General features: G+C 42.4%; 1 protein-coding gene across 1 annotated transcript in view; it reads right to left on the bottom strand.

Annotated features, from left to right (window-relative positions):
- Window positions 1-13,057, bottom strand: part of znf407 (zinc finger protein 407) — a 143,942-nt gene that overhangs the window by 74,294 nt on the left and 56,591 nt on the right. The window contains exon 5 of the mRNA XM_041045108.1: window positions 6,859-6,933. Within this exon, the coding sequence (XP_040901042.1) occupies window positions 6,859-6,933 (75 nt within the window). The remainder of the gene's footprint in view (window positions 1-6,858; window positions 6,934-13,057) is intronic.

Below are 13,057 nucleotides of genomic sequence, written 5' to 3'. Positions count from 1 at the left end.
ATACTTTCCTGCTGCCTGTTCCGTACTTCTCCTCTCTGTGCTACTAATCACATTCCTGCTTACAGTACCAGCAGCACGGGATGTTACTGACTGCTGCCCTTGGGTGGCTGAAAACAAGGCCTTACCACCCAACACCAAGCTAGAGAGACAAAGTGCTGACACAGGCAGATAAGGGAAGGAAGAAAGAGAAAGATTAAAGAGCAGATTCATTATCAATAATTAAGGGAAAGGATTTATTCTAATGAATTAGGGGTTGTCTTTATCTACTCTTTATCTCCCTATCACGCTGCTAACTCTCTTCTTCTCACTCACACATACACATACACACACCCTGCACACACACTGGCTCATGGTTTTTCTGTGACTTGACCCCTGCCTGCTCCTTGTGGTCCATATTGCCACCATGCTGGCTCCAGGCAGGGCTCTTCCGCCCTCGCTCCCCCCGTCCAGCCAGGATGGTCCCGGCCCTCGGTGCCGGGGCAATATGGCCGCGCTGCACGGCATGCTGGGACGCGGCTGCAAGCCCAGAGCCCAACGCTGCAGAGCCAGATGCCCGCTCAGCCGAGCCCAGCCCCTGGCACGGTGACGTGAACGACCGCAGCAACGCATAAATCAATTCTGTTGTGTGAACATGCAAAAATAAACGTGGTGCATTATGTAAGCATTGGGAGTTTGACTGGGATATTAGTTTGCTGATGTATCAGGCCAATATTTAATTCAATACATGATAAAAAAATGTCACCGTTGCTCTCTTCTGATGCGATGTACTGTACTTTAGTGCTTTACCTCTCTACCATGCTAAACAAAAATCTTGACAACACTGAATGAAAAAATTAGCAAATAATAAAAAAAACAAAAACAAAACTAAGATTAAGAAAAAACATTTCCATAAACTACATGTATTTATTATTGGTTTTCACCTAAAGTGAGCATCTTCTTTCAAAAACTGGTCATACTCTACACCCTTCTCACTTTAGTCATATAATAACTACTGCTCTGAATATCCCTGTCTTTATTTTGTGAGTCATCACACCTGCGCTGCATGCATCATGCTAGCTATTTCTGGATCTGTGCTCATGCCTTTTCACCTGGTTTTCTGTTTTCTTCGGAGGGATTTTAGCACCCGCTTACTTGGCTCAGACATACAGTAACGCTGTAGACAAAAAAAAAAAAAAAAACACACAGCAACTGCACTTGAGCAAAACTGTGAGCAGACTTTAGCAATTACACATCTCCAAAACACTGAAAACATTCTCTCCAGCTGCTTGTATCACGCCCTCCCCCCACTTAAAAAAATATATCTTTCTTGTGGGTTGTCAGCACTCCTGTTTCAAGAGTGATGAGTGTATTAGTTCAAGGAGTTTATTATTACAAGCGTGAAAATGGCAGGCGTTTTAACAATTACCTATGAAAACAGGTATGTGAGACAGGTCAGTTGTCTTTTGGCACCCTGTTTTTAAAGAACTAATTACAAGCAATTGAGGCAAGGTCATTGCTGTCAATCATGCTCTCAAGCCACTCCCCTGTTACTGAAGTGTTGGTTTAGGTGACTGCAGACTCTCTGTAACAGCAGGGTACACACACACACACAAATACACACACACACTCAGACACACACCAAGGTTATAATGATAAACTACAACAAAAGCGAAGATTAAAGTAATGAGATAAAAACTGAACTATGTGGTGAAATATGTGAAATATTTTTAGATGATGGAGAGGGAATAAAGAGAATTTTTTTTTAATAACCTTGGCACGCACAAGCTCACACACATATGCAGACATAATTTTAGGGATGAAGTCGGTTTCAGTCATATAAGAAAGTGTTTGGATTGTTACTCCAAAGCAGTGATACACAATTTATTTCATGTTCCTCCTTAGGGGCACTTGCTCTTTGCCGTACTAGTTAACGGCACACATTCAAAAGTGATGGTTGTATCCTCTCTTTGTTTTATAATCAAGATAACTCCATTGTTCTCCAGAGAATGAGGAGTTTTGATGTGCAACAATCAGTCAACATCAATAAAATCAAACTAGTGGGAATACTTTTACAGATTCTGGAGACTTTACAACCATTTTTCCCACTAGGGTGGCTCAGACCCTGCATCCATTAAATGAATAAGGGAGATAATATATCCAGATGAAAATGCACAGAGAAACAGGGATAATTTAGCTCAGTGTTATTACAAGTGAGTGATAACAAAAAGCAAAAACTTCTTATCATTCTGAGATCTAATGCAAAATTTTAAGATAAAAAAAATACCTTTTGAGATCCCTGTAAGCCGTTACAATTACACACCATACCACCAGGTTTGTGTAAACTTATGAGGACATGTGGTCCTCATAAGTACACATCTCCAACACAGCACACACATGCAGGCAGACAAAAGGACAAAAAGCCCTCATCTCCGCTCAGTGCCTGCAGTGAGGAGTGGTGGTGTGACTGAGACGAAGACCCAGTTGTGTCACTTTACAACAGTTCAGCTCTCTCTCTCTCCCTCTTTCTCCTTTCCTCTCTTTCTTTCTTTCTCTCACCCAGAACCTGTCAGATAGTTGGAGTCTGTCATCTCACCCATCCTCCCCTCCAATTCCTCTTCCTCCTCCTTCCCACTGGGGTTAGAACGACATGTGAGGCTAATATTAGTCTTTTATTTAAAGTCAGATCTGACCAGTGTCGACTATCACTCCCTATTACACTCATTAGTGGGAAGTGACTGGAACGAGACACTGCAATCGAATATGGACAAAATATATTTTTTCCCATAGAAAAATAATCGTAGTTAAATAAATTATGTGTTTTTAACATGGTCTTCCTGTGTTTTTGTGGGTTTCCTTCAACATGCATAGTAAAATCAAAGCATGAGTCCACATGACAGGAAAATTTGCAGGTTTGTGACCAAAGGGAAGCGCTGCATTTGGCATTTTGGCTGTGTGCAGGCACAGCTATGTTTTCTGTATGTTGTCAGTTTTTGCTTTCTTTCACATACTTCTTATACTTAAATTTAGGAAGAAATAATCTGCCTTTTGGCATAGGCAATGGACACCAGTCGATACAATAAAGTTGCCCACTGCCCTTTACTACTTTGGAAAGGTCAAGCGGTGGCAGTTTAAGCCAAGCAACTACCAAACATTATCAGTACTATCAGCCTTTTAAAACCCATATTGGCGGGATTTTATCTTCCTCACAGGTACCCACCCAAAATAACTTGGCGTTTGACGCCCCAGACGGATTTTGCTAAATGGAACCTGGCGTTACCTACAGCTAGTCAGGTTTCTTCCTCCTCCTGCTCCTCCTCCTCTCTTCCTTTGACTAACAGATCTCCCCAGCGTTCTAAAAATACCAGGTGAACAGGGCCGTAGAGATGGTGATGAAACTGCCTCTCTGACACTGTCCCATTGCAATCCATCTCTCCACCGCCTGCCAGCCAGCATATGTTTGCAATTGGCTCCCCCCAACAGTCCCCATCGCCTCTCAACCCACCCCCACTGGTCCCCAGTTGCTGGTTCAGATTCCCCCCCTCCCATACACACACATACACACATTTTTCCCCATCCTTTCCCTCTCCCTGTCTCTCGTTCTCCCTCAGCTACCGTCCTAGTCTCCAGGTCTAGGCTTTCACAACCGGTGCAGTTATCAATCATTGAGCCAGCACTGTCACGTCAGACCAAACCATTCATACACACACAGAAACACATTTCCCCTCTTTTTCCATTTCTTTCCTTCTTCTCTCTTTCATCTCACCTTTCTGCCTATCTCTTTGTCACCCACCTCTCTCTCTCTCCTTCTTTCTCCTTCTTTTTCTTTTTCCGTCCTCTATCCTCTGCCTCCTCTCTTACACTTGCCCAAATTTGTTCCACTTAATAAGCCCTCCCCACTGACCTTGTGCTAATTAAGCTGCACTGTGTTGGAAATATGATGGTTAATTAATGATGAGATAAATTCTGTCTGCAGGACTGTCAGAAAAATGATGACAACGTGTTTTACAGGTTTAAATAGAACAAACCTTGTGGCCGTCCTCCCTCTAAGTGCGCATGCAAGAGGCTGCGTGTGCTTGTGTGTGTATGCGTGTCTGCGGAGGCACATGTTTAAATGTGCATGAATGAGTGCAATAAAAAGGAGGAGGCAAAACAAGGGATGAAAGAAGGATTCTTTGATGATGGTTTGCAGGAATGTGAATGTACAGTTTATGTGTGCATGAGCATCAACATAACTATGCAATTATACATACATGGGTGTGTACTAACATTCAGTGACTTAACATACAGTACTTTGTGTGTGTGTGTGTGTGTGTGTGATGTAATGATGCCGTGTGGCATAATGCTTTATGGCTGAGAGGAGAGGCTGGAGTTGTTTTTGGCAAAAAACGCACACTGAGCTAAACACTATCAGGTAACACACAGACTTTACAGCTCCATTCATGCCCAGTATCCTTATGTGTGAATGTGTGTGGGTCCTCTCTGACCTTGGCTGTGTTGCCACTTTCTGTTACACAAGTCATGAGCACAAAAGGTCTTTGGGACTGAAAGTGTGATGCTGTTAGAGATGGGAAATTTTAACTGACTAGTCAATTAAACTCAAGTGCCGTCCCAGTCGTCCTAAGTCGTTAAACCAAAATTGGTCCTTTCGCAGGCTTTGGCTAAAACAGCACTTCTCGGATGAGCTGTGTTTCCAAATCAGCAGGGACTGCACTTGTGTGGTGAGCATGAACACTAATCTCTCAAAACTGTTTAGGTTGATCATGATCAGTAATCATTCCCTCCGCCAGACGAAGTGTGAATGTAGAGGTTATTCAGTCTAAAAAATACTAAACTGAAATTAGTTCTGACACAGGCAAGTTTTTGTCCACGGTCTAGATGTAAAACTGTTGTCTAACCCTCACTGACTTTGTTTCCTAGCTTAAAGTTGTAAATCAACAAACTTGCAGTCCATGATTTCTTGAATTGTAAACAGGTGGAATACATCTTGTAATAAAAATCTGAAACACATGACAATGTAAAAGGGAATTAGGGACAGGAAGTATATGCAGAGTGTACCAAGTTAGCACACTGAAGACAGACACTGGCCTTAAGTGGTCCCTGGACAGGATTGTTTGCATGCTGCTAACATAATGATTTAATGTAGATGGAATAAAGTTTAATTGTTTACATGGAGCAGAGGCTTGTGGCTTTGACTTACTGTTTTTATTTTTTGGTTTTTTAAGTTTGTATGTATTGTCTGAAGATAACAATAACAGCAGATTTTGGTGATATGCATGTGAAAAGACATCTAGTAGCCCATGAAAACTGAACTAAACTTCATATTTTTAGATTATAAACTCTATTTCAATGGTATTCAGCACTACTTGTGCTTTTTATTTTTATTAGTAGCCAAAATGTCTCTCGATCTTAGTCCTAACAGGTGTCTTTTTCATATTTTCAAATTTTTTTATTTCAAATTTTCTTTACAGTTTTCTGATAGTGAGTAGCATAGATGTTTTTATGCTGCTGATGGTAAAAAAGAAGAAGCATCTGCTCAGTCAAAGGGCAAAATAATGTCGGACCAGGTCATTTTTAGTAAGGCAGAAAGCCAACACAAGTTTGTTTCTGTTCTTGTATTGTCTTTTTCCCTTACTCTGCTTTTGTTCTTTCCTTCATGACTGGGCATGGGCCAGTCGAAGCACAGATGTTGGACCTGAAGGTCATTGGTTCAAGTCCCTGGTCTGTCAGCCTAGTGGCAAACAGGAGAGGACTTTATCTGAACTGGTTAGGTCACAGATAAGAACATACACTATGTAGCTGTGAGTATTACGTATACTGTTGCTATAGAACTGTATGAAGCCCTGTCAGCTATGCTTGGATAAATAAAGGTTACAATAACAAGAATGTGGATGAAACAGAGGCTTGAAGCAGTTGAGGATATGAGGATTTGTTTCCATCTAATTCAGATGAACAGCTGACAGTAGGAATTTAGTTGATAATGTCTGCGAGATGGAGAGGCATCTGGTCGGGCTGCTTACTTCCATATCTGAAGCCACTTGTCATATCTAATACCACATGTTGTCAAAAGTATCAATTTAGTTGCGGAGTAATGAAAAAGCGGGTCTGTTTCTATTTTAGAGGCTAGCTTGACAGATTGAGAGGTGTTTAACGTCTCGTTTTGGCTTGTCAGGGTAGGAGGGGGGGCTTCACAACTTCATCTCCTCATCTTTCTTTTTCACACACACACACACACACACAAGCACTGACAGCAGGGCTCTGCTTCTGATAGACAGGGCCAAGCGGGAGACATTACACATACACCGAAACACACACTCACATGCACAGACAAAAATGGTAAAAGAAACATCATTCATCCTTAATTCAAGAGGGAGAGCAGAAAGTAAGATGAGGGAGGGAGCCAGATAAAGTCTGACAGAAAAAAGGGATGTAAGCAAGAGAGCGAGACAGACAGATTGAGTGAAAGCCATTTAACTCATTAGGGAAAGGGAGGATCTCAAGTTATATTTAACTTGAAATTTAACTAGTGGGGACTTTATGCTTTAGAAGCTTGCAGACCTCCATAGGGGTTGTAGGAGTCAAATCATCCTCCAAAAATCTAGAATTAATTGCCTGCTGTATTTCTCACTTTAGCCTCCTGCAAACAAGCTGAGATACTTGACAGTCAGGATCCAGGGTAGGGCAACATATCTGAATCTAATTCTCCCTTTCATGAATGTAAATGTGCTGAAAATAAGTTTTATAAGACACTTTTCTTTTTTTACTGACAAGCTTTTCTGAAGAAAAGTCAGAAACATGTTCTTTTGTGTGGCTCGCACAGTGAAATACCACTGGAAAAGCGGATTATGATACGTTGAGAATGCAGGTGTGTGTCAAATTTACCTCTCTTTACGCTGTCCGACTCCATGTTTTCCCAGTAGGTGGGTGCTCAGGTGTTTCTTCATCACAAAAGCCCATCTACAAAACACAGACAAAAGACATGAGTTAACCAAAGAGCACTGTCAAACTTTGCTAAACTAGTCAAACTCTATACTACAGATTGATATAGCAGGTTTAAAAAGAGATTTTGACCAATAAGGTCTCATGCAAACTATCTTGTTCATTTTAAAATATCTAAAACATAATTGCAGCACTAACAGTACATACTGTATATGCCATCACATGTATTGAAATAAATGTTATAAATGTAAATCCCTAAAGTAAGACTTAAGCTGGATACAAACTCATGTTCTGTTTGGTCTTGTTTCCAACATTGAGCTGTAAAACAGAAAAGATTGGTGTCTTTGTTTTGTTTTTTTCCTCTTTTTTTTTCCTGAAAGACATGTTTCACTTTAATATAAGGGACTGTCTGTTGCTTGTCCTCTGTTTTCTCCCACTGTTAGACACGTTCCAACAATTGCATGAGAACACAAACCCATCCTTCTCTTACATTCCTTGACTGTTCCCAGGAAGAAAAAAAAACACTGGGTTTTCAGAAAAGCAAATGTAAGCTGTCATGAACAGGTTTTTGGGTGGATTTACTATTGTTCTGTTAATTGATGACAGACCAGCAAAACAGTTTAAATTTATATGAAAACTTTTTAATACCACAAGAGTACAAAGTTTGGGTATGTTTGTTTGTTTAACTGGTACCTTTTTGGTCAGACAGTAGAGTGAGAATCTGGGCAAAGAGTGCCACATGGTGTACATCAGTGTGTCACAACTATTTACACATGTGCAAGGATTCATATGCACATGCATCTATAGTACATGTAGCTGCACGCACACAGTCAAAAATACCGGGTTACCATTGCTCGACGGCGACCACAGTGTCCTGACTTTGTCGAGGGCCCTGAGTTTACCGTGTCTCCTAAACAGCATATGAAAACATAATGAACGGATGACAGGAATAACTACTCTGACATCTAAGCTGCTTCACCAGTGTTTTCATCCCCTGGCCTTTTCATTTAGCACCCATCACTTCCCATTATTGTGCAACTGAGAGACAATGACCACATCTGAGAGCTGAGGATGGAGCTACATGAAAGAGGCCGAGGGAGTTGAACCGACAGTCATGTGGTTGGCACTGTCACTGCACACACTCGGGTCCTCATCTGTGTCGCTCCTCCCATTTCTTCTTTTCTTTTCACTTTTCCTTCTTCCAACTACATCATTATTCTATTTTCTCTCTGGCAAGCCTGTCTGTGCTTCTCTGAAGCTTTACTTCTAACTTTAAGAGTCAGTCTATCATGAAGCAAAAGCATAATTATTTCACCATTTATGTCGCTATGTCAGCTATTGCGCCTCCCCAACTCTCCCACGACGTCTGGACGCACATGCACATACACACACATACGGCAGTGTCCTCCATCCCATCATGGCCCCAGAGTCCCGTCCGTCATCAGGGCCCCTGAGGCCGACGCTAACTAACACCACCATATAAATATTCAAACGTTCCACTGTTTTGCCTCGTTATCATCACTCTACATTTTCTCAGTCCTCTCTAACTCAATCCATCCACCCGTCCAGAATGTTGCCTGGGAGTTAAACTGGGAGCGAGCGAATGACTAAATCTTGTATACTCCAATCAGGGAGAATGGCAAGATCAAAATGCTGAGCTTCTCTGGCCCACTGGAAGCGCCTCTGACTGACGGCATCATCTATAAATAAACAAACAGCATAATTAAGATATTTCTGAGAGGGTGGGGGTAAAAGAATGAATCAATATATTTGAGAGAAAAGCACGGCCTTGGAACACTTCACGCGTGCTTGTTTAAGTCGTCGTGTTTAGACGTGGAAAAAAAAGAGCTTGCAAACATTCCTGTTAATTATGTATTACAGCTGTCCTTCATAAACCTAATTACAGAGTGCTGAAAGGCAACAGGGGCAATTTGCATATGTGCATGAAAGACAAGACATATGCAAAATATGATTTTAATTAGCATTCTTTGATAGCAAGGGGTACAAATCAAACTGGCATGTTGTGAGATTCTCATCTCGCCTATTTTTTACTGGATTATTCTCAGAGTGGCACGAGTGTAAGATGGGTAATGCCCTGTGGAGACACCTGGCGCAGGCTGCACGCACACACACACACGCAGCACATGCGTGCACACACACACACACATATAAATGGGTGTTACTATTCACAGAAAAGCACAAAATCAACATGCACAACTGCAGAAAACCGCACACAAATGGAAGAATACGAATCTCCACTATACAAACAAATGGTGATGCTAATACATTTACAATTAGCTATTCGGCATGTGGTTATCTAATACACACAAACTACTATTTCTGATAATGTTGAGATAAAATGCAGGCAGCATGCACTCATACACACGCACACAAATACTGATACAAATTCAGACAAACGACAATCCTTACCCACAATAACAGACATCCACAAGTACCCTATCTCTCATGCATGCATACACACACACACACACACCCACACACACACACACACACCAACACACAGAGAGATTCCATATCTAAATGTTAAAGGGGCAAATCCATTTGTTTAAGGCTGTGTGTAATAAGCCCCCTGCCCTTGGTATGTGTGCATCCTCTGCCATCCAGGTCAAGGCCTCAGCTTGTCGTCCTGCTGCCTTGGGCTGCATCATCAGCCTGAACCATCAGCCTTGATGGTTATTGTAACAAAGGGATACTTTAACATGCCATTCATCCATATCAATTCACTTCCCCCCCATGAATTGAACTAATAAGGCTGTGCCTCTGCCCTCCAGGGAGGCTCATAATATCCATTGCAGATATGAAAAAAAAAAAAGAAAAAGGAAAAGAACGACGGAGGCTCTGGTGTTTCACGTTCGACTTTCCCTTCAGACTAATCGGCGCGCCACAGCTCGTTAGGTCCGTGACGTGCCGGAGCTTTACCGATAAGCATGGGAGACACGGCTCAATTACCCACAGTTACAATCTTTCTCTCTCTCTTCCCTCCCGCCGCCTGACGATGAAGAGATAACACGTCAATATTTGATACAAACAACTTCATTTGCCTAATGGTGTTCCTGGATAGGCCCATCTACAGGTCCGGAAGGGATGGGAGATCTAAGAAAAGGCCTGGAGCAACACTCGGCTTAGATGTACCATAGCTCACCACCCCCCCACCCCAAATCACACACACCCATTCCCGAAAGTTGTGTACAACGAGGCATGCTGGGATGGAGCCGGGTCAGACATGACATACTTTTTCGTGAGTTACTTTCAGCTGGTATCTTCTGGTTTTGACAGTCAACCTTGAGAGGTAAAAGAGGACAAATACACTCTTTCGCTTGATTCTGACATCTCTGCACTCACACTGCTGCCTCAAAAAAAAAAGCCATACCAGATGGCATCAGGTACAAGAATGGCATGGCATGAGAAATGCCAAAGAAAACAAAAAAAGTAAAGTCCATGGACACAATAACACATCAGTATGCATGTGACTGTTCCTTTTCAGACTGGCATTTCCTTTCTAAATGTTTAATGAACTGTTATACAACGTGTTAGCCAAAAAATAAAAAATCTCCACTGGTGAAATGGAATGTGTATTACCAAAACTTTTCTCCAAGCTATTACAATGAACTACCAGACAATCAAGATAAAAATGGAGGCCGGTCCAGCTGAAGGTAATGCACGTTTCAGATTTTCTAACAGCTGTGTTGTCCTAACTATGGAAGCAGAAGCAAAATTCAAGGACAAATTGGCACAGTTTCTTATCATTTTTCCTTTGAAACCGATTGAACATCTAGTTTGTTGCCTGCTGCGCACCACCACAACTATGAGGTGAAAAATGAAGCCAAAGTGGAACAAACTTGTGTATTGTAATTGGTCAGAAGGTAACTGAAAAGCCATTACCAGGGAGCTACCAGATGTAGGAACCGCTCAACCCTCGCCAGGCGAAGCTGCCGAAACCTGGGGAAGATGAGAGGTTCCATAGGGGAAAGATGAAAGGGGAGGTGGGGATGGGCTCTGAAGTTATGGGACTATGCTTCAGCTCTTTTTGAGGAGACACACACACACATACATACATACATGCACACTCTCTGCAGTGGTCCACTGGGTCCCAAAGAAATGAGTGTGTGCAGGCTCATCCAGCCGCCCGTGCCTGTCCTAATGATGGCCTCCACCTGCTGCTTTAATGTCACAGCTGGATCGCCCTCCATCCCTCACTGACTCTGACTGCCATCAGCAGCAGGTAGCTCCCCCTCTGCACACTCCCACTTCTTTCTCCTCTGCCACCTCACCCTTCCTTCATCTCCCTTCACTTCCATCTTCAGTTTCTCCTACCACTCATCTCAACAATACCTCTTTCCTATCCACCTCCCTGCAACAATTCTTTTTCAACCCCCTTCCAGCCGTACCTCCCTTCACCTCTTCTCCTCCATTTTTCTTCCTTTGTGTTGGTAGGTTTTGCCATTTTTAGTTGAACCCAACTCTTATGTAGGGTAAGTGACCAAAGAAGCAAGACAACTGATGGGAAACATGGTCTTAATTTAGAAACACTGGCAAGAACAGTGCCACTGCTGTCAGTCAGTTACATACTCTCATTTATTTCTTTCAAGAGCACTGATGCATCACAATTAATTTGACAGTGATCTACTGACAGTGGCAATGCTACAAATACATTAGCACATTTAATGTCTAAGGACACTGCGCCCATGTACTATAGTTACCATTTAAGGGGGAAATCCATAGCATAAAAAGAACGCTTCACGATGCCACAAGTAATTCACTTTTCTGAGTAAACACAATGTGTTTCTTCCTTGTTTATTTTTTTATAAACCCATCCTGTAGAAGCGGAAAACCTGGAGGTAAGTTGACATGTCTAATCTGAGGAGCTTTGACAGGCAGGTGAACTGACAGAAGAACAGAAACCAACACTTGGCTGACAGCAACCCTGGAGCGTTGAGACAGCTGCCGACATGTCAGACAGACAGATAAACAGACAGGAACAAGAAGTCGAAAGATAAGACATGTATTGACAGACGGAGCGACTGCTTCCCTGACAGAGAGACAGACAGGCAGACATCAAGAGTAAGGACTGAGGAAGGAGTCATTCTGCTGAGTTTAGAGGCTGAGTTTAATGGATGTTCTACAAGCGGGCCTATAGCAGTAGATGGGGTGAACTAAATGTGGTGTCAAATTTGCAGATGTGGAGATAGATGGTGATAGAAGGATAGAGAAAGAAAATCCACAGGAGAGAAATAAGGGAAATAAAAGAATATGAAAAATCATGATGGAGTAGCTAGATAAGTCGGGGTGAATGTGAACTAGGGAGAGAAGCAGAGGCAAATGCAGTTTGTGGTGCTGTCGCTTTGTTTGACGGAAGCGAGAGGCGACTTCGCATCAATATTACTTGGGCTTCTAAGAGATCCGCTTATGGAAACATCCCATAATGTAACAGATATTGGGGAGGAAAATAAATAAATAAAACATCAGAATTGATTTTGTTTTTATGCCCGTGCCAGAGCAAAGCAAGCACTTGATCTATTCTAAGATGATCTTGATAAAAATAAGAGAGGCAAAGTGTTTCTCTGACGACTGATCAACGTCAAGCCTCTCAGTGAAACAGACACCTCTCACTTATGATGCCACAGCTTGAGCGTGCATGCCTGTGTGTGCGTGTGTGTGCATGTGTGTGTCCTCTAGTCTTAGAGGAGGTACATAAAAAGCTCACTTTGCCTCTCCAAAGGGGTTTTTGGATCATCTGCTGAGGCAGGTGATGGGGCTTGACGGATTGATTGAGGCGAAGTTCTCATCGACAGTGGCAGCGCCCCATAGAGTTCCCAGCTCCAGTGCACACTGTTCCATTAAAGGATCATTTAGAGGGAGAGCAAGTTCCACCTGCACTTATGCAGAGCACACCCTAATGTGAGATGAAACAGACATTTTCGAGCTACGGGAAGGGAGGGAGGAAGGGGAAAAAAAAAGATAATAATGAAAAATAAAAATTCAGTCCCTTCCCAACAGCGCATTTCCATCTTCAAGAGAACGGCGATTGATGAAGTAATCTATTATTGATATCATCATCGTTATGCGCCGATGGCAGTTTCAGTGTTACGGAGCCCCCAGCTCTGAGCGTCATAGCACTGTT

This window comes from Toxotes jaculatrix, chromosome 8 (assembly GCF_017976425.1).
Source record: "Toxotes jaculatrix isolate fToxJac2 chromosome 8, fToxJac2.pri, whole genome shotgun sequence".
Taxonomy (NCBI): domain Eukaryota; kingdom Metazoa; phylum Chordata; class Actinopteri; family Toxotidae; genus Toxotes; species Toxotes jaculatrix.
The sequence above is the reverse complement of the archived record's forward strand: the minus strand, read 5'-3'. Positions and strand labels throughout refer to the sequence as shown.